Source organism: Hipposideros armiger, unplaced genomic scaffold (genome assembly GCF_001890085.2).
Source record: "Hipposideros armiger isolate ML-2016 unplaced genomic scaffold, ASM189008v1 scaffold_919, whole genome shotgun sequence".
Taxonomy (NCBI): Eukaryota; Metazoa; Chordata; class Mammalia; order Chiroptera; family Hipposideridae; genus Hipposideros; species Hipposideros armiger.
The window spans coordinates 50,702-73,286 of NW_017732269.1; the positions used below are offsets into that span (position 1 = coordinate 50,702).

Here is a 22,585-nt window from a genome sequence, read left to right on the forward strand (position 1 = left end):
ATGGTGCCAACTTGGGCCAGTGAAGCAACGTCCTCCACAACTAGACTGAAGAACAAAACGACAGCAACTTGTCTGTTCCCCTTCCCCCAATTCCCTAGCACTGTTCCCATTCCCCCATTTCCCCAATAAAAACCTTTAAAAAAAAAAAGTTAAAATAAAAATATATATTAATAATAAAATGGCAATAACTACATATCTGCCAACAATTACTTTAAATGTAAATTTATTAAATGCTCCAAAAAACAAACAAACAAACAAAAAAAACCAGCCACAAATGGAAAACCGTATTTTCAACCTGCAGCTGCTCAGGGAATGTGAAAAACTGTTTTGAATCCACGGTTGGTTAAGTAAAATCTGTATATAAGGGAACCCACACAGTTCAAACCCTTGTTCAAGGGTCAACTGTATTTTCAATTACTGTATACACTTTGCTTCTCTTTCTCTTCCAGACCAGCTCAAGTTATCCAGCTGTAAAAGGCAAACCTTGAAGGAAACAGGATGGGGAAGTGAAGTTACAAATTGTATTTACAGGCACTTCACCCTCTGTAATGGAGAGGAAATGTTTTCAACTGGATTTCCTTCACATCAATAAAGTCAGGTTAATAAATATAAGGCTACATACCTATGTTTTCATCCTTCATCTCTTAGTATTTCTTTTCATCTACCCTTTATTTAACCAAACTCACCCTTTGCTTTCTCCTCTCTGCCTATGTAAAAAGTACTTTCAGAAATGATTTTCACAATTAAATCTGTAATCCTGTGAAAAAGGTATTAGTATTTTCATGTTTAAAAATATTCTGGTTGGGCCGGCCGAGTGGTGCATTCGTTAAGTGCTGGCTTGGGACGCCAGCTCTGAGCAGCAGAACCCTGGTTCGGATCCCATATGAGGGCCAGTGACACTGCGCCCTCTACAGCTAAGATGGTGAACAACAGCTCGACCTGGAGCTGGGCTGCCATGAGTCGCTGGCAACGGTGTAGGCTGCAGCCCCTGCTGTAGTGGGCTGCCATAAGCTACCATGTGTGGCCGGCAGCCAGCGTGAGTGGCCAGCAGCCGGTGTGAGCTGCCCAAGAGCTGTTGTGAGTGGCCGTTCAGAGGCCAGCGACTGATCTGCCTCACCCAGGAAGAGCGCAATGATAATACCAACATTGGCCAGTGAAGCAATGTCCTCTACAACTAGACTGAAGAAGAAAAGGACAGCATGTCTGTTCCCCTTCCCCTGATTCCCCAGCACTGTTCCCCTCCCCCAATTCCCCAATAAAATCTTAAAAATAAATAAATAAATAAATAAATAAATAAATAAAATATTCTGGTTGTATTTGCATCTCACAGGTGAACAAATTCACAACAAAGATGAGATGGTTGGCCCAAATCATATAACCAGCAATGATGAAGGCAGGACCTGAAACAAAGTCTTCCAGCGCCAAACACAGTATCATCTTCAACTACATCACAGCTCTGTAACTGTTTAGCACTTGCTTAACACTAAACATAAAAAATAACCATAAATTTTCAATTGCTGTGACCTAAATCACCTGGGATGTTTTGGGTATGGTATAACAGGTGCCGAAAGGTGCATCTTCCATGGTTTAAATATGGTGAGAGAACATGTGTGTCCTTAGAATCAGATATAGGAAGGAACAAGGAACCTAAAGTATCTTACTGTTTGTCACTGTAGACCAAGAAACCCCACACTGATTCCTACCACCCAGAGTTCAGCTCTGGATCGTGCTCTGCTGAAGCTGAGGGGGGTCAGTAGTCACCAGAGAGCTGCAGTGCTACCCCCAAACATATACAGCACCCATTCTCATAGCTTGCATGTAATATTTCAGAACATGTGTATTATAGGTATACATCATATGATTCTGTCCTAAGTCACAGAATTTGCATTATCTGCCTAAAATTCATGGAAGGTCCCAGAAATTTCAGGAAGCTAATTGAGTGGATAGGTGTTACTCAACTTAATTCTACATACTAAGTGTATATTCCAGACAGACCTGTGACTGAACCCAAAGTTCCTATCTAGAGTGTCCATGTGCATTTTCTGAGAGGGTTGAGCTTTCCTTGGGTTTTCAATAGGGTCTATGGTTCAGAAAGGTCACTGATTTAGCGGAAAAGTTTTAAGACAAAAACAAATACAATACAGAACAAAATATGCTAGTATATATGAGAAGAATATAGTAATGAAGTTTTTCAGAAGGAGAAACCAAAGGTGCATTTCAGAAAACACTGTTTATCAGACGGCATCTGAGTTCAGCCTTTACAAGTGGGTTGAACACCAACAGGTATTATATTACAGAAAGGCAAGGGATTTTTTTAAACAGAAGAAAAACTTAATGAAAACAAAGGCAGGGAGGTAGGAAAAAAAGGGCAGTTTGCACGAAAGATATGTTTAGAGCACACTAGGGGCTGTGACTAGGAAGCAGGTCTGCCTCGTGCAGAATGGAGAACACTGTGAGGAATGTGCGGGCAAGCATGGGCAGGAAGGGACCGCACCAGGCAAGGCACAGGGGCTCTCCAGGAGCGAGGAGACCAGGAGCATGGGGATACCCGTGTGGAAGACAAAGAGGCAGGTGGGAGCGGTGCCATCTATGGTAACCCAGCTCTATCCTGCACTGAACCAGGAGAGGCAGGTAGGCAAACATTTTATCCCGGCCTGAGACATAAGGTGTGCCAGCTCCTGCTGTGCCCAGCTGAACATAATCTTTACCTATGTGTAAAGCCTCAGGGTGCTGCTCAGCATTTTACTCCAAGACCTATTACTTAAGACCAGCAGGGAATTCCTGCTGACCCTGTTGCTTTCTTGGTGTTGGGGTCTGCAACTACAGCTAAGAATTCTGTTGTCAGAAAATGAAAACTGCATAAAACAGCTTTATGATTCCTAAGAAAACTAAGTTACTAAATGTTTGAGCACTGTTGTGGTGCTAGATTTTAAGCACCCACCTTATTAACATCCTTAAAATGAACTCTATTTACTTGTACACACAGTTTCATTCTGAGCACTATCCTAAATCTGTAAAAGAAAGAAACCAACAAACCCTCATATTCCTGGGTGATAATGTAGACTATAATAAAGAGATACACACATGAGGTCTGACAATTAAGTTTGCGAACTTGTTGCAATGATGTTGCTAACCTTTTTTTGCTATCAAAGGGATTACTCATTATGAATTTGTACCAACTGGACAGTTAACCAAGTTTACTATTTGGAAGTGCTGAAAAGGCTGTGTGAAAAAGTTAGACGACCTGAACTTTTTGTCAACAATTCATGGCTCTTGCATCACGACAGTGCACCAGCTAACACAGCACTGTCTGTAAGGGAGTTTTTAGCCAGTCAAATAACTGTATTGGAACACCCTCCCTACTCACCTGATCTGGCCCCCAATGACTTCTTCTTTACCCAAAGATAAAGGAAATACTGAAAGGAAGACATTTTGATGACATTCAGGACATCAAGGGTAATACGAAGACAGCTCTGATGACCACTCCAGAAAAAGAGTTCCAAAATTGTTTTGAAGGATGGACTAGGCGCTGGTGTCGGTGCATAGCTTCCCAAGGGGAGTACTTCAAAGGTGACAGTAGTGATATTCAGCAATGAGGTATGTAGCACTTCTTCTAGGATGAGTTCGTGAACTTAACTGTCAGACCTCATAAATCTTATCAAATATAAGTGATTTTTTATGTAATTTGAGTAAAAGATTTTAAAAATGCCTGTAGGATTTTAATTATTAGAACAAGAAGGTAATATAAATAGAATTGAATTTTGTTTGATAGTAACAGACTTTTGAATTCCGGTGCACTCACACAAACAATATAACAATAAGTAAATGTGAATACCACTCCAGTTATCACCACATCACTCCAGTTAGCAGATACTGTACAGGGGTTGTAAAAAGCCAAAGCAGTAGAAGTCCCTAAGCTCACCTTCAAAAAGTAGTCAAACAGGGGCCTGTATTTTTTGCCTTTGAGAGAGGCACCAGGAAATCTAGAAAAAGGAGAAAGGCAAACACAGTAAGATTCAAACTGTCAAGGAAAAGAGGCTGTAGCCACACATCAAGTCACTACTCCCTGTGATTTATTTGTTCCTTAGTCATTAATCCTGGAACATGTTACCTGAATGTACTAGTACTTAAAACTTAAAAACAGTACTTAAGTACTCAGTATTTCAACCGGTATTAGTAATATAGAGAAGGGGCATGAGGACTATTTTCACAGAAGGAACTAGGAGGTTGGATTCCAAGCCTGCTGCCTATGTGCTCCAAGACACAGAACTCAGGCAGACGCTAATCAATGACACAGCAAACTACTGAAAGACTAGAGGGATCCCATTAGGACCATCCCTGTAGTTAAGGCCACGGAAAGAAAACACAGGTTATACTTTACAAGAATTAAAGACAAACCTGTCCCATCCTTCTTGCATCTTAATGAAGTTAAAGAGAAACTTACCAGTGTTCTTCTACCCTCCTCCACACTCCCCCATACCACTGAATTTTCCATGGAAGCAGAAAACACATATAAACCCTAGCCGGGGATGGAGGGAATCATTCTTCCACCAGCCATTAGAGACCTTTCTTTTCATTCTTACTTTGTACTAAATAAACTTACTTTTACTTTAAACTCTGCATTGGCTCATGTTTGAATTCTTTCCTATGTGAAACCAAGGACCCTCTTTTCCTGCAACATTAGTACTTAAAACTAAACTTGAGGGCCAGTCAAGTGGTGCATTGGTTAAGAGTTGGCTTAGGATGCCAGCTCTGAGCAGCAGGGCCCCGTTTTGATTCCCCTTTGAGGGCCAGTGATGCTGTGCCCTCTACAGCTAAGATGGTGAACAACAGCTCGACCTGAAGCTGGGCTGCCATGAGTCACCGGCGACGGCGTAGGCTGCAGTAGACTCCTGGAAGCTACCATGAGCGGCCAGCAGCCTGTGTGAGCTGCCATGAGCCACCGTGAGCAGCCGTCCAGTGACTGGTGACTGATCTGCCTCACCCAGGAAGAGTGCAATGATAATACCAACATGGGCCAGTGAAGCGACATTCTCCACAACTAGACTGAAGAACAAAAGGACAGCAACTTGTCTGTTCCCCTCCCCCAATTCCCCAATAAAATCTTAAAAAAAAAAAAAGGGATCTCCCACTTAATATTAATAATCCATTCCAAAAAACGAAACTTGAATAACATAGCTTTTGGATAATGAGGTGCCTTACTTTTTCAAACTAAAGACACATACATGCACAAATCAATGATTTGTTTATTTACCTTTCAAGGATCTCATAGTCACTCTCCAATTTATAGAGGGCTGATAATCTGGCTTCCATTAAAATGAATAATTTTCCTCTGACAGCATCTATAAGAACAATGGAAAAAGTATACTTCAGTGATATTCAGACTATGGCTTACTCTAAAGACTTGCATCAGTATACTTCTTCCTTCAGGAGCTCCTGTATCACCTGCATCCAGTGTGCTCGGCACTCACAGAAAAATACTAAAAAGAACGCTAGGACACACTGCTTCCTAGACACAAAAAAGACAAAAACATTAAAAGCTGTTAGGCAGCTCATTAGTTGTTGTTAATTGCACCTGTGTCCATTTTAAGTAAATCAATCTTTATTTTCTCCACCAAAGGTAATATATATGGGAATGTTTCAAAGTCATAAAATGAACAAACCAAGAAGCTCACAAATAAGAGTACCCCAGTAATCTCACCCTCCCTTGGGCACTCATTTGACTGCCTGTTCCTCCAGGCATTTTTCTATGTATATAGTAACATACACGTTATGTGAATGGGTCATTTTATTTATTTTTATTTTTTTAAATTGGGAGAACAGTATGTTTTTTCAGGACCCATCAGCTCCAAGTCAAGCTGTTGTCCTTCAATCTTAGTTGTGGAGGGTGCAAGCTCAGCTCCAAGTGGTCTCCACTTTCAATCTAGTTGCGGGGGAAAGGGGGCACACGCGCAGCCCACCATCCCATGTGGAAGTCGAACCAGCAACTTTGTTGTTAAGAGCACGCGCTCTGACCAGCTGAGCCATCTGGCCACCCGTTGGCAGCATAGCTCAGTGGCCCATGTGGGAATCGAACTGGCAACCTGTCTCTCAGAGCTCGCGCTCTAACCAACTGAGCCACCCGGCTGGCCAACTCAATATAGTTTTGTATTTGTTTTCATGTAATATATTGTGAATATCTTTTCATGTATTAACACATATATCTTTCTCATTCTTTTAGACATCTCTACAGTACTCTATTTTAATGAAAGTACTATTTTTATTTATTTTTTTTAAGCTGAGCCTTCCTGCCACCTACCTGTTGGCAGCTCAGCAGCAGCTCAGCTCGGGCCGAGACACGAACTGCTGTTGCTCAAGGCTCGCACTCTTGAGCGAGCTCTTAACCAACTGAGACACTCGGCTGGCTCTTAAAGTACAAGTTATTTTTTAACATCAACTAATACTAGACATTTAAGTAGTTTTCAAATAATTACTACTATGAACATCGGGATAATAAGTATCCTTATATGTATTTTTGTCCTTATTGGAAATGTTTCTGAAGGATACTACCCTAGGAACAGAAAAGTTGGAACAAATGCAGAAACATTTAAATTTTAATAGATGCTGACAAATTGCCTTACAAAACGGGCTAATTTAAACTTCCACCTATAAAGTATGACATACCCAAGAATTTACTAGAGCCCATGATATATATTTAGTTCGATTTAAGAAAAATGAGGATCTATGAGTCATTCATTAAAAAACTGCTATAAATAATTCTGCCAATCACCAGCTCTGACCTCCAGAAACTTCTTATAAATGGAGCTTACATTTTCTGAATAAAACTCAGGACACATGGTCCACCAAATACAAGAGGCACATCCAGGCAGAGGGGAGACATGATCGAAACCTCAGCCAGAAGGCCCCTAAGGCTGTCAGGCTCAGTACAGAATGGCCACATCTCCTAGGTGACACAGGGAACCTGTACAGATGGGATGAAACTGCCCAGGGAAGCAGCTGTGCACCAGAGCCAGGTTCTGTGTGGACAACAGTCCTTTCCCAGCAGGTATCCTAAGAAGCCAACTCTTGGTCCTATTCACCCCCAAAGCACAGCTAAATAATAACAAAAACATCTGTTTTCTCGCCCCAATCCTCTCCCATTCCTTTCTCACTATTTTCTCTTGCCAGCAAAACCTATTGTGGATCAAACTGATTGTAGTATAAGGCGGATTTTTTCCCCCTGGCTATGCATTTTTATTTCCCTGGCTTATTCCCTCCCTCCATAAACTATCAAAACCTGAAGGTATTAATCTTCCTTTTTCAGATAAATCTCTTTGGAAAGGGCCTCATTGAGACTATGGTTCACTCTCTACAAGGGAATATCTGAAAGGCACAAAGTCAAGTTTGGTACTGCTTCTATAATATTAAAATTTATAACATATATTTGGTCTTAGTCCCTGTTCTTGGCAGAGCTCCTAAAACCCTTTTCCTAAATAATGAGAACCATGTATGCCCTACCCCTGTTCCATGGGGACAGAAGCTCCTGTGCTCAGAACCCTCCCAGACCTCACCCTATGTACTTCTTCATCTGGTTGCTTATGTGCATCCTTTATAATATCCTTTTATAATAAACTGGTAATCTAATAAGCAGAGTATTTTTGAGTTCTTTGAGCCGCTTAAGCAAATTAAACAAACCTGAGGAGGAGATCAGTAGCGTAACTGACAACCTGGACTTGTATGACTGGACTAAAAGTATTTAGGGGTGTGGTGGTGGGGAGAGTCTTGTAGGACTGAGCCCTTAACCTGTGGATCTGATGCTAACTCCAGATAGCTAGTGTCTGAACTCAGCAAACTGCTTGGTGGTATTAAAAAAATACACATCAGGGCCAGCTGAGTGGCGCAATGGTTAAGAACTGGCTTGGGACGCCAGGGGGCCCCGGTTCGGATCCCACATATGAAGGCCAGTGACACTGCCCTCCACAGCTAAGATGCTGAACAACAGCTCAACCTGGAACTGGGCTGCCGTGAGTCGCCGGCGACGGCGTAGGCTGCAGCCCCTGCTGCAGTGGATTGTCATGGGCTATCGTATGTAGCCAGCAGCCAGCGTGAGCAGCCAGCAGCCGCAGTGAGCGACCGCCCAGAAGCCGGCGACTGATCTGCCTCGCCCAGGAAGAGCGCAATGATGGTACTAACTTGGGCCAGTGAAGCAACGTCCTCCACAACTAGATTGAAGAACAAAAAACGACAGCAACTTGTCTGTTCCCCTTCCCCCAATTCCCCAGTACTGTTCCCATCCCCCAATTCCCCAATAAAAATCTTAAAAAACAAAACACACAACAGAGGGCTGGCCAACTGGCACGTTGGTTAAGAGCTGGGTTGGGACACCAGCTCTGAGCAGTGGGGCCCCGGTTTGGATCCCACATGGGGGCCAGTGACACTGCCCTCTATAGCTAAGATGGTGAACAACAGCTTGACCTGGAGCTGGGCTGCCGTAAGTCGTCGACGACGCTGTATGCTGCAGCCCCTGCTGCAGTGGGCTGCCATAAGCTACCATGTGTGGCCGGCAGCCAGCGTGAGCTGTTAAGAGCCGCAGTGAGCGGCCGTCCAGAGGCCGGCGACCGATCTGCCTCACCCGGGAAGAGCACAATAATAATACCAACATGGGCCAGTGAAGCAATGTCCTCTACAACTAGACTGAAGCACAAAAGGACAGCAACTTGTCTGTTCCCCTCCCCCAATTCCCCAATAAAATCTTTAAAAAAAAACACACCAAAAAACACACACATCAGAGATTCCTAATAACCACTCTAAATCTCTGGTTCTATATAATAGGGGCATGATGTGCAAAAATGTATTAAAATCTGAAAATTATAAGGAATTTTTACATCTCTGTACTATTTTAATCTTTGTGCATTACATTTTCAACCAGTTAAAGAGAAAACCATAGGCACAAAATGGCGACTCAGTTTAAAAGCCCATTATGCCAAACCTAGACTTATTATCTGACCTAATTGCTGTTTCAACCGTTCTCAGAAACACAATTTGAATCAACCAGTTTGGAATTTTCTGGTCAACACCAATAAAGTAACCTGTTACCTGGGCTCTTTCCATCCCTCCCCATCCCCTTAGAAAGAAGAGGCAATCTGCATGATAAAAAAACCTTGCTATTCACCCCTCCACCCTCTAACCCCCAAAGATGTCCTGGTCTAAAAATGATCCTTCCTTTTCTTCCCCTAATAGCTCCCTTGCCCCACCCTTCTTCCTACAGAAACCTGCCATTTTGTACAACCCCCAAGCCCCCTTCTAGTTGTTAGACGGGATGTGCCCGCTTAATAAGCCAATTAGACCTTCAAATTAACTTGGCTGAGTTTTGTTCTTTAACAGATTAGAAATGAAAAAACAAATAAACAACCCCCCCACCCTGCAAAGTCTTTTAGAGGTTATTTTTCTGATTGTCTAATGCTTTCTGAAAAACTTCTATTTTTACTCCAAAAAGAAATATCAATTTCATTTTTTTCCCCAAAACATGTCAAAATTATCTTATCCATACCAGTCGTAAGTAACCAGGCTCATACTTACCTTTAATTGTCACATATTGCATATCTGGATTAACACACAGGGCAAGGTTACTAGGTAGGGTCCAGGGAGTAGTTGTCCAAGCAACCAAAGATGTATTTTCATCTTCCTCCAAAGGGAAAGTTACAAATACTGAAGGATCTTGAACATCCTGAAATAAAATGAGGTAAGTATTCTTTTACAAAATGCATAATAGACATAGAAGAAAAAGGGATTAGTCCTAAAGAATAAATCAAATTTCAGAATAAACAGCCTTTAAAAAACCATTTGCCATATTTATAAAAATAAAATACAAAACAAGAAATATTTTTTAATGTACTTTAAAAGTTTTAACAATTACTTTAATACAATTACGCACTGCACAACAACATTTTGGTCAGTGGACCTTGTGTATAGGGGTGATCCCATAAGATTATAATGGAGCTGAAAGATTCCTATCAGTTGGTGATGTGATACCCTTCCTAAGGTAGTCATACCCCTTCCTACGGTAGTAAGGCAAAACTTTACACAAGTACTTAGCATTGTGTTATAGTTGCCTACAGTATTTTAGTACAGTAACATGCTGTACAGGTTTGTAGCCTAGAGCTGTAGGAGAACAGAATTTGTCATCCCCAAATATATCTATTTGGCATAGGGATTATTTTAGGCTGGTTAATTTTGAGAAACAGCAGACATGGGAGAAGCTCTGAAAACCAAGTAGAAGTTGCCCTTTGTAAAAGACATTTATATTTATAAGAGAAATCTCCATTTGTAAGGATGTTGCCGCCTCTCCCTGTACCAGGCAGGGGAAGGCCTTATGTATAAAAACTCTTATCCACACAGTAGACAATTATGTAAATCTGCAGAACAACCTTATAGTTATTTACTGCGCTTTTCCTGGTCACCTACCATAAGTGACTGCTCCCAATATCTTTTGTCTTTAGTTGAAGATGGTATTTAAGGTGGTGGCTTCAGCTATTTTGGCAGGATACTTGGTTTTCCTGGATCTCTCTCATGTATATAGGAGAGATACGTATTATTAAACAAAAGTTTTCCTCCTGTTAATTTGTCTTTTATTACAAGGATGTCTTAGCCAAGAACCAAGAAGGGTAGAGGAAAATTATTTTTCCTCCCCTTGAGAGCAACAGACTGCACCATACAACCTAGATGTGTAGTAGGCTATATCATCTAGGTTTGTGAAAGTGCACAAAGATAAATTTGCCTAAAAGATCCTTACACAAAACATGACTGTAGTCACAAATAAAACATTGTAAGCGTATCAAGAAAGATAATGTCTTTTTCAATGATCGCTATTTCAATGATCTATTTTACAAGTCCAGAAAGAGGTAGGTCAACAACATAACTGTTTTGCAAAATAGTTATCTTTATTCCAAAAGTCACTTTGAAACACCATATACTTGAAATTGCAATATGCCAAAATTGTAACAGGGTGAAATGCTTGGCCTCTCTGACTCCATCTTGTTCATGCCTGCTTTGTTCCCATGGCCTTCAGGCTAATACCTTCTGCTTAGTCTTGCATATAGACATGCTAATCATCAGTGGAATTCTGCTTGTGGCTTGAGTTTTATAAAAACAGCCCCTTATAGGAAACTATCTCTCCAGGGGAGAAAAGGGACGTATGTACAAAAATAATGATTGTTTATCAAAGATTTGACCTGCTTCACATCAACTGGAATCAACAGACTAAGAACAAAGAAGTTTCACATTCTTCCTAGGACTCCTGCTGGCACCCAGGTGTCTGTGGTTGTCAGTCACCTTCCTTTTACTCCTCTTCCTGCCCCATCCCTTGACTTAAAAGAAAGATGAATGCTGTATTTTCTTAAGATAGTTCTTTAGGACTCTAGTCAGCCATCTTCTTGGCTTGCTGGCTTTCCGAATAAGTAGCTTTCCTTGCCCCAACCCCTTTTCACTGGACTCATTGGCTATTGTGTGGCAAGCAGTACGAGCTTGGACTCGGTTACAATATTACGTAATTCAGCTCATTCATTTAAGAGAAAAAAAAAAAAACCTTAGTGGCAACAAATACACAATCAGAGAATGGCTAAAGTGAAAAAAGAAAATGCTAAGTTTTGGCAGGATGCAGAGTAATCAAAACTGTCTAGTGGGAGTATAAATCAGTATAACCATTTTGGAGCACTCTGTTAAAGTGGGGAGTAGCAAACTACAGCTTACAAGCCAAATCTGGCTGCCATCTGTTTTCACACAACCCAAGAGGTAAGAATAGTTTTGGCAGCAATGAGTACTTGAGACAGAGACCATCTGGCTCACAAAGCCTAAAATATTTACTATCTGGGACTTCACGGAGTTTGACAACTCCTACACTGGAGCTAAATGTAAGTGTAACCCTATGATTCAGTGATTTCACTCCTGTGTATGTATCCAACAGAAATGTGTGTATTATTTACTCCCAAAAAGACAAGTTCTAGAATGTTCACAGTAGCACTATTGATAAGAATCACAAACTGAGAATTACCCAAATGCCCATCAATAGTGGGATAAAATACTACACTAGACAGTATTTAAAATGGTGATCTATAAAACACAACGTGGATGACTTACACAAACATAATCTTGAGTGAGAAGCCAGACACAAAAAGAGCACAGTGTATGATTTCATTTATGTATATTGTAGTTTAGAATCAGCAAATGAATCAACGCTGTTGGAAGTGGGGGTGAGGGGTGTGCGGCTAACCTGAAGGGACCATGAGAGGGGAGAGCTTTAGATAGCTCAATAAGGTTCTTTCTGTATTTTATCTGGGTATTGGCATCACAGATGTAGTCACTTTGTGCAAGTAAATAGAGTAGAGCAAGTAAATGAAAGAGCAGAAAAATGTTGCATTATTATTAAACCAGGCAATGGGTACTAAGATGTAAAGCATTCATGTTACGATGTACAGTAATGAATATTAAAAAATTAAAATAGGACCGGCCGAGTGGCACGTTGGTTAAAGAGCTGGCTTGGGACGCCAAAGGGCCCTGGTTCGGATCTCACATGAGGGCCAGTGACAATGCCCTCTACAGCTAAGATGCTGAACAACAGCTCAACCTGGAGCTGGGCTGCCGTGAGTCGCCTGCGATGGCGTAGGCTGTAGCCCCTGCTGCAGTGGGCTGCCATGGGCTACCGTGTGTAGCCAGCAGCCAGCGTGAGCGGCCAGTAGCCACAGTGAGCGGCCGTCTAGAAGCCGGCGACTGATATGCCTCACCCGGGAAGAGCGCAATGATGGTGCCAACTTGGGCCAGTGAAGCAACGTCCTCCACAACTAGACTGAGGAACAGAAAAGGACAGCAACTTGTCTGTTCCCCTTCCCTGATTCCCCAACACTGTTCCCCTCCCCCAATTCCCCAATAAAATCTTTAAAAAAAAAAATTAAAATAAAAAACCTCTCAAGGGAAACCTAAATAAAGTATTAATAATGATTGCCTTTAGATACTGGGATTATAATTTCTTTCTCTTCCCTTATACCTTTCAATGGTTTCCAAATTTTCCACAATGAGCATGAACTTCATAAATAATCAAATCAAGCAGACTTCTAAAAACTAAAAATTTAGACAATATAACAAATAAATATTTTTATATACTACAAGCTGTTTTACAGTTGGAATAACTTTCTCCTATAACTCAATTTACTTTTGCACTGCTTGCTCTCTCCCAATAAGAGAATATAATCTTTGAAAATTCTAGGAGCTCACAAGCTATTATTAGGGTCTAATGTGTAGAACTTTAACTGCCAACGGAAACACTAGCATAAGTACACAAGAATTTATATTAAAAAATGTTCAGGGCAAAATTGTTTGTTACCATTAAAATAAGAAGTTATGCCCCTTCAAAATAACTGAAATGTTTATCAAAAGAATGAAAAAATAAACTGTAATCTATTTGTTATGTGAAATACTATACTGTAGTTAAAAATAAACTTAAAGCTACATGTATCAAGATGAAGAATCTTTAAAACATAATGTGTAGTACAAAAGACAAAGTATAAAATTAGTACAGTAGGTAAGATTTAAAAACACGCAGAACAGTGCTTATACTTATGTAGATAGTAAAAGTATAAAAACATCCATAGGAAAGAAACACTGAATTCAGCATAGCGGTTACCTATCAGAATGTATGGAAGGAAATGGAAAAGACAAAGGCGCTATAAATAAATAAATTGTGGTACATTCACCTACACAGAAATTAGAACAAAAGATCCATAACTACACATGACATAGATCACCGTCAAAAACATAATGTTGAGTGAGAACAGCTAGGTTCAAAAGAATACACAGTGGATCTTTCCATTTCTATGAAGTACAAAAGCAGGTCAAACTAATCAACTGTTATCTGTACTATTTGATGTTTTTTAAAAAACATGCCTTTATTGGAACCCATCAAATGGTACACAAGATTTGCACATTTAATTGATTATAAATTTTAACCACCTTCCCTTCACCACCCCTCCACTCCAAACCATAAACAAACACTGACCTCTATTAATGACATACATGAAGAAGGAAAAAAACAACCACAAAAATGAAGTACCGATTTCTATAAAATACAGAGGACAGAGAAAATGTTAAATTAGGCCATGGAGAAGTAATCAGGAAAATTCATAGTTTGGAAAACCCTACAAGACAACAAAACCTGTCCCATAAAAAGTAATTTTCGGGCCGGCCGAGTGGCGCGATGGTTAAGAACTGGCTTGGGATGCCAGAGAGCCCCGGTTCGGATCCCACATATGAGGGCTAGTTACACTGCCCTCCACAGCTAAGATGCTGAACAACAGCTCAACCTGGAGCTGGGCTGCCTTGAGTCGCCGGCGACGGCATAGGCTGCAGCCCCTGTGGCAGTGGGTTGCCATGGGCTACCGTGTGTAGCCAGCAGCCAGTGTGAGCGGCCAGCAGCCGCAGTGAGCGGCCATCCAGAGGCTGGCACTGATCTGCCTCACCCGGGAAGAGCACAATGATGGTGCCAACTTGGGCCAGTGAAGCAATGTCCTCCACAACTAGACTGAAGAACAAAACAACAGCAACTTGTCTGTTCCCCTTCCCCCAATTCCCCAGCACTGTTCCCATCCCCACAATTCCCCAATTTAAAAAAAAAAGTAATTTTCAAGGGGAAAAACAAACAAACAAGAACCAAAAAACAAAGGAAAAGATAGAAAGAAAAGGAGACCTACAGATTAAGACAGACCAAAAAGGCAGTTATTATCATGGATGAACATTCCTTAGATCCTGATATAAACAAACACACCCAAAAAACTAGAAATAACAGAGGGACAAAAGACATCATATTTATGAGATAAACACAAATGTGGACATTGATGGTATCTAGAAATAAAATAATTATAAAGTATTTAATACTAAGGATGATTGATGATTATTTTTTTAGGTGTGATAATGGTATTATAGTGATGTTAAAAAAAGATAGTGCTTAGTATAAGATTCTCTACATTTATATGTACTTAAAATATTTTCTTAAACAAATATAACACCACATGAGCACTGACATAGAAGAGTATTTAGACCACAGGAGCCACCATGCCCACCTCATAAGGATTCGCAGAGATCTAATGGGATGCCTGAAAGCATTCCATATAATGAAAAGTGCTTTTGGAATGCAAGTTTTAATAATTTAATTTCCAAAGTGAGCCATGAAATAAGAATTCCAAAAAAATCAATGTCCTTTAAAAACAGAGAGGGTTACAGAAACTCAGAAATGAAAACACCTCTTACATATACAAACATGAGAACAGATAGCTCACAGATAGTTTCAGACTTACTGCCTTCACTATCTGTCTAGATAAGGTAAAGCAGGGTACTTGTAAACATCAGACATGTCTAAACTCTTCCATCATACCTGAGAGAAGGATATTCCATTCATCAGAGAAAAGATCATTACTGTGTACTGATCCCAAATCAGAATTTTTTCCAAATACCTTTAACACATAAATAAACTATGAGGTCCCAGATGAGGCATAACAATCACCCAAACCAACAACCCCTGTGAAACAGAAACTAGAGGTAAACAGGGCAGAGCTGCACTTGTTAACCAAAGAGAGACACAAAAATATGGTCAAAACAAGCACAACCTATTATATTAAGACACATCACTCGCAAATCTCATGGGGGAAAATCCCTCGTTTTTAATCTTAACAGAGCCTTGGTTCAGCGACTGGCGACATTAGCAGCACTCATAAGAAATGACCAAACTGTCAAGGCTCCCCAGTCTGACGTCCCACCTCTGGAGAAGTGACTTTGGTCACCACCGTCACCTAACTTCCACGTATGTAACTCAAGTCCCAATGATGCTATACACACCTTGTAATTCTGGTGAGATTCGAAATTGGAAAGTGGAGTGTTGCACGCCGTAGAGAAAGGCATGACTTTCACACCTCTATAAATAAGGCCTTTATCATAGAGTTGCTTGAAGACCCACCTAGCAAATAAAGAGACAAAGTTTTACAATGATTATAAACCAAAATTCTGTTTCCCCAAATGCAAATATTTATGCTGGTTTCTGTTTATAGTTTGTGTAAACCAAAGAGGTGAAAACACAATGTCTCTCAACTGAAGACTACCTGGTAAATTACAACAGATCAGTATAATTAGACATTTATGTAGACATAGAAGTGCTAATATCTGTTGACATGGAAAGATGTTCATGATTTAATGTTGACTGAAAAAGTTAACTGACACCATATTGTACAATAATGTAAATTACTGTACAATTATGTAAAACTGTGGATATGAGTATACATATTTACATTTTTTTTAGGAATGATAAAAAATAGATTTTCACTAATATCTTAACTATGGCTGGAATTTCAGTTTCTGTTTTTCTTAGTAGTTTTCTGGTATATTGTTTAAATTTCACTATAATGGGTAGCTTTACAAAACAACTTAAAAAGTATAAACCACTGAGAGTAGAACCAGGGATCTCTCCTACAGCTACTCAAAAACTTTTACTGAATATACATGTTGCTTTAAGCTCACTGTACCAAGGCACTGCAAATGTCAATAACAGTCATCCCAGGTTCTCCCGTGGTGACTACTCACTTCTCCTAACTGGATGCCAGAATGCACAGGTGCCATTTTAAAATTAATTTTTTTATAGTCCAAGTCCTATGTGCCTGTCACAATAAATGCATTAAACTTTCTCCCCTTTGCTAAAATAGATTTTTGTGAAAACTGCATATTTTTCCATGCTATTCCTTTGGCTTTAAATAAAGCTTAAAAAGTGATGTTTTATAACACATTTCCCAAGTTTAAACTCGATCTTAAATTATATACTTTGATGCAAGAACATTCATCGGGAACTAGAGGAAGAGTGTTAGATTTGATATCATAACACCCAGTTTTCAAGCCTAAGAGCCATAAAATTAGCTGTGTAATCTCAGGCAAGTCACAGTCACTTGCCTTCTCCCTAAACAGGTTCCTAACCCAATCCACAGGACTGTCTGGATCTAGGAAAATTCATGAGGAACTCCTTCACATACTCAAAAGCATCAACTCAATCTAAACTGTCACCATTACTAATGCTGGCATCTGCTACTATGTAGTAAAGGTAGCTCCTACTATTTTTTATATTCACCCTAGGTCTATGTGTCTTATTTAAATACCAACATGTTCCTTCCTCAGGAATATTAACAAACTAATACCAAGCATCTTTAGAAACTGTTTTCCCAATTCAAGTATGTTTTGTGTAAGTTAAGAAGTATGATGCACAGCTGTATTTCCCAACATGCAGGTACTTGCCACAGGTGCTCATTTAAATTTAGATTCATTAGCATTAGAAATTCACTTTCTCGGGCTGGCCGAGTGGCTCAGTTGGTTAAGAGCTCACTCAAGAGTTTGAGCTCTGAGCAACAGCGGTTCGAGTCCAGCCCGAGCTGAGCAGCCGCTGAGCTGCCAACAGGTAGCAGGATGGCTCAGCTAAAAAAAAAAAAAAAAAAAATTCACTTTCTCAAGTGCAGTAGCCACATTTAAGTGCTCAACAGCTTTGATCTAGAGCCAGGGGTCGGCAAACAGCGGCTCGCAAGCCACATGAGGCTCTTTGGTTTGGTCTCAAACATTTGCTGACCCCTGTAAGAACCAATTCTGTCCCTCATAACAATTTAAAAATTATTTGAGAGCCATAAATATATTTTTACATAATCACCATTATGTGAATAATATCCTGTAAAAATTTTATGAATGAAGCTATGATAGTTTTATTTTCATTTTCAATTTTACTTCAGAGCCACAGTTTGTGAGCCGCAGTTTGCTGACTCCTGGTGGCTCTTCCATCTCAAAAGTTTGCCTACCCCGATCTAGACCATAAATAGTACATTGTTTTTCGGATGTTTAACACAAATCCTGGTGCTGAGATGCTCTAACCCTGAGAACTCCAACTGCTCAGTGAATGGGAAGCCCCCGGGCCCAAGTCCCTGGCATGTCAAACAATCTGATCAGCTTCTACCCTTGGGTCCATGGGTCTGGTGATAACGTGCACAGGGGCACATCAGAGCCAAAGGGTCCGAGAACTGTCCCCAGGTATGCAGCTCCTCAAAAGCAAAGAACATGTGCCAGCTGGTGCACCAGATGCCAACTAACAAATGTGAGCAGGCGGACAGGAAGGCAGAAGGAGCCACAGCACCTACCATACAGTGTAATGAAAGTGCATCCTACGAAAGACCTTTGCAACTCCCCTGGAATTACACATAGTTCAATAAAAGCAGGACCTCCTCAAGGCCTGAGTTATGTACAGAGAACATTTTACAACCATAATAATGGTGCCTGCTTACCCACTAATGAGATGTAGTGATTCTCACACTATAGTAGGAGGCTCAAATTAAATCACCTATGAAGACTGGCACTGCAACAGTTGTCTTATAATAGTGAAAAGAAGAAAAATCCATTTGAAACTTATGGAATAATGACCACACTATACACCTTTCTCTCAGTATAAAATTCAAGTACACAATCTCTTAGACTTAATTCTTTAAAAAACAAACTTCTGAAACCCACATTTCCCTAAATTTTCTTATCAATCCATTTGGCAAAAAACAAAACAAAACTTTAAATGATATCAGGTCATTTATGTTCTTTATTCTACTTAGTGTGAAAAACTGTATGTTCTGATGCAGAAATACTAATGTATTTGATTACAGGTTGCTGCTCAATCTTCTGGAGCCATTATATACAACAGAATTATATGCATATCTTATTACCTATCTAGAATCTAAAATTTACTGAATTAAAAAAACAATCGCTGTATGACACTAGAATGATGGATATGTCATTACACATTTGCCCCAAGTCATAGAATGTACAAGAGTGAACCCTAAAGTAAACTATGGACTTTGGGCGACTATAATGTATCAATGAAGGTTCAGTTGTAACAAATGTCCCATCTGGTTGGGATATTGACAGTGGGGGAGGCTGTGCGTCATGGGGGCACAGGGCATATGGGAAATCTCTGTACCTTCCTCTCAATTTTGCTGTGAACCTAAAAATGCTCTATAAAAATAAAGTCTTTAAGTCTTTAAAAACAAGACCAAACATATCCATCCCCAAAGATTTCAGATAAATAATTATGGACCTGAAAACTGATTCATGCTACAGAATCTCTTCACTAATATAACAGAATATTTATCATATTTATAATTTCAAATAAACCTACCAGACAGATTCCATGAATTGAGGATACAGAGTTTTATAGTCATTGTCAAAGTCAATCCATCGACCAAGTCTGGTAACAGTAGACTTAAAAATATAAATATTAGAGTTATTAGAGAATGATATTTGTTATTGTACATCAATGTGTTTTACTTCTATTATCACCACATACAATGATTTTGAGAAAACAGAACAATCAATGGTTCAAGTAAATCTATATTACAATCAACACACTAAGTAAGGTTAAGAACTAGTTTGTCTTTTTTTTGTGGCATTCATCCTATATGCAAATAATGTTATTTACAAGTATTAATATTCCTTTATAAAAATCTACCAAAACTGCCATTTGGAAAACACCACAGGTATAACTGCTGTTAGCACAAATTATCAACAGATGTTAAAATCACTGAGTTAAAGTATAAAAAAAAACAGGTTATTTGCAAAGAATCTTCCCACAGGATACTTCTTAAATACAAAGGAAAAACTTCAACTTTACAATGAAGAAACCTGACAGTGGTCACACCTTAGTAAGCAAAGTTAACATCACCAATGAGACATATCAGCATTATTAGCCTCTTGATATGATAGACTTAGAAGGGCATGTCACTTCTGAAACATTCTTTTCAAAAATGCAAAACCTATACTGAATCATGAGGAAATATCAGATACTGAGGGACTTTCTACAAAATAACTGGTCTGTATGTACTCTTTAAAAGTGATAAGGTCATAAATGACAAAGAAAGACTAAGGGAATGTTCCAGATTAAAGGAAACTATGAAGGTATGACAACTAAATACAATGTGTGCTTCTAAACTGGATCTTGGTTCAAAAATAAAATTAGTGGGACAACTGGTTAAATTTGAATAAGGTATAAAGTATTGTATCAATGTTAATTTCCTGCTTTTGATAATTATACTATGGCTATTGAAGGTGTTAGCTGGGAAGCGGGTGAAGGGTTTAGAAGAACTCCAGACTACTTTTGCAATTTTTAATAAATCTAAATTATTTCAAAATGAAAATTTAAAAAATTATTTTGAAGGAAAAAAAAAGGCCCACAAGCATATTATAATCATCAAGATTTTCCCCTACTGGTGACCACTTAAGAAAGTTAGATTAAAGAAAGTTAGGTTAGGAGAAAATTGAGAAGCTTTGATTTTCAGGTTGATAAAGTAAAATTTTATTCACCAACCAAGAGAAGCTACTCAATGTTTTGAGCAGGAAAGAGCTAGATGCACAGAGTCTTGTGGGAGAGATAACTTAGCAGGCTGAGTGGAAAGAACATGAGCAAGAGACCAATTAGAGGAGACTGTTAGAGAAATAGAGACAATGGTGGGAGAGAGGCTAGGGAAAGGTTGGAGGAATGAAAATAAATGACTAGATAAGAGATATTAAGAAGAAAGACCTGGCACGATCTGGTATTTGATTTGATCATGAGGAATACTGTTTGAAGCCTGGAAGACTGAAACCATTGGCAGAACTGGGAATTCTGAAGGACAGTAAGTTCAAGAAGCCAAAGTGGAAACACAGAGAAGATGAAAAAAACAAAAGCCAGACATGTCTTTCAGTTGCACAGACATACTAATCAATCTAGGAGCCTGGGAGGAAAATAAGGAGTTGAGGACCTTTGTTTCTAAAGAACAAGAGAGCTCTGACAGCACTTGACAGTTACTTAAAAGGTACCAGCTGTGGGAGCTCTACTACTAAGAGAAGTGGGCAAGGTAGGAGTCAAATTAATATAACAGTGTGTCCAAATTTGAATTAATTTGAATGTCTGAATTTTTTTATTACAATGTTTAAGTTACTCTATTAGCTAGGACAGCCTGAGTCCTATCATATACTGTAAGTAGGTAGAAGATTAAATATGGAAGACTAATCAAGCACACAGAAATAAGAGAGGCTTCAGTTTAAGCTATAGTCTAATAGGGTTGGAGATGGAGGCTAAACACTCCTTTAAAAGGATGGTCGGCCCTCTTATTTAACAGCCTTACATGGACAGCTATACTTTGAGAGCATAATAAGCAAAAGGGCCATAAACTATTTCAACTCCCATTTAAACTTAAAACTCTTGTTCAGTCTACTGAAAATAACTCAACATACCTTCCACTCAGTAGAATATCTCATCACAATTGCTCGGCATTGATTGTTATACTCCACAATCCCCATTTTGGTTACATCCTCTGGTCCTCTGATTCCCAGAGTCTTATCAATTTCATATTCCTGAAAATTTACGGTAAGATTGTTAACAACCCTGACCTATGAAACAAGTGCAATTCAGCAGCTCTAGCAAATAAAACAGATTTAAATAAATTAGTTTTCAGAAAATCTACAGAGAAAATGAACTATAAATAGTATTATAGAAATGAAGTAGAAGAAAAGGTTTGTTATAGTAAAAGTTCATCATACTTTAACACATTATATGATGAAATTGAATGCTTAAAAAATCAAAACATCACAAGGCTGGTGACTCAAACATACCACAGGTAAGCCATGACAATCCCATCCAAATCTTCTGTCAACGTGAAACCCACTCTGGTGAGCATATCTTGTAACAATGTCTTTAATTGTCCCTGCAAGTATATGTCCATAGTGAGGCAGTCCAGTTGCAAAAGGAGGGCCATCATAGAAGGTAAATCTGACAGAAGTAATAAAAATGTTAAGCTACTTTAAAATAGACAGCAAAAATTTAGGACAACATTTTTCAATAGATGGCTCCTGTGACAGTGGAGTCTTCAGGGAGAAGAAAAGCAGTGAGACCAGGAAATTCAGATATAACTCATTAGGTATTTACTAGCGGTCTACAGCTAAGCTGGAGAGACCTCCATTGGGCCATCCATTCTTCAGTTATACTTTTTTTTTTTTTTTTTAAGCTGAGCCATCCTGTCACCGGTTGGCAGCTCAGCGGCTGCTCAGCTTGGGCCAGGAATCAAACTGCTGTTGTTCAGAGCTCAAGCTCTTGAGTGAGCTCTTAACCAACTGAGCCACTCGGCCGGCCCTCATTCTTCATTTATTATCAATAGTACCACGACACAATCCAAGTTATTCATACTGATGTTGAATGAAGTTATTCATCAGGAAAATGAGGCAATAAGTGCCTATCTCATAAAGTTTTTGAGCACATGAGATGCATGATAAAAACAGTAATTAAAGGAGGGACTGGTCTTTAGGTGAATGGAGACTAGAGATAGGAATTAACCTAATAGGAGGCTACTACTGTGTTTCCCTGTAGGTCTTATATTAATTTTTGCTCCAACAATCAACATTTATTCATTTATTCATGTACAAAAATCTACATTTATTCAAACAGTGATGTCTGGCTGATGATCTTAACTGGGGCTTATGTTTGGGATAGGGCTTATATTACAAGCATCCTGAAAAATCATGCTAGGTC

At 39.4% G+C, this 22,585-nt stretch overlaps 1 protein-coding gene across 2 annotated transcripts in view; it reads right to left on the reverse strand.

The window, feature by feature from the left end:
• IARS1 (isoleucyl-tRNA synthetase 1) overlaps positions 1 to 22,585 on the reverse strand; it is a 77,256-nt gene that overhangs the window by 44,105 nt on the left and 10,566 nt on the right. For both annotated transcript variants that reach the window (XM_019630524.1, XM_019630523.1), the window contains exons 3-9: positions 21,673 to 21,829; positions 21,295 to 21,414; positions 19,202 to 19,284; positions 15,859 to 15,976; positions 9,559 to 9,706; positions 5,255 to 5,342; positions 3,923 to 3,983 (exon numbers count right to left, since the gene is read on the reverse strand). In XM_019630524.1, the coding sequence (XP_019486069.1) occupies positions 3,923 to 3,983; positions 5,255 to 5,342; positions 9,559 to 9,706; positions 15,859 to 15,976; positions 19,202 to 19,284; positions 21,295 to 21,414; positions 21,673 to 21,829 (775 nt within the window). The remainder of the gene's footprint in view (positions 1 to 3,922; positions 3,984 to 5,254; positions 5,343 to 9,558; positions 9,707 to 15,858; positions 15,977 to 19,201; positions 19,285 to 21,294; positions 21,415 to 21,672; positions 21,830 to 22,585) is intronic.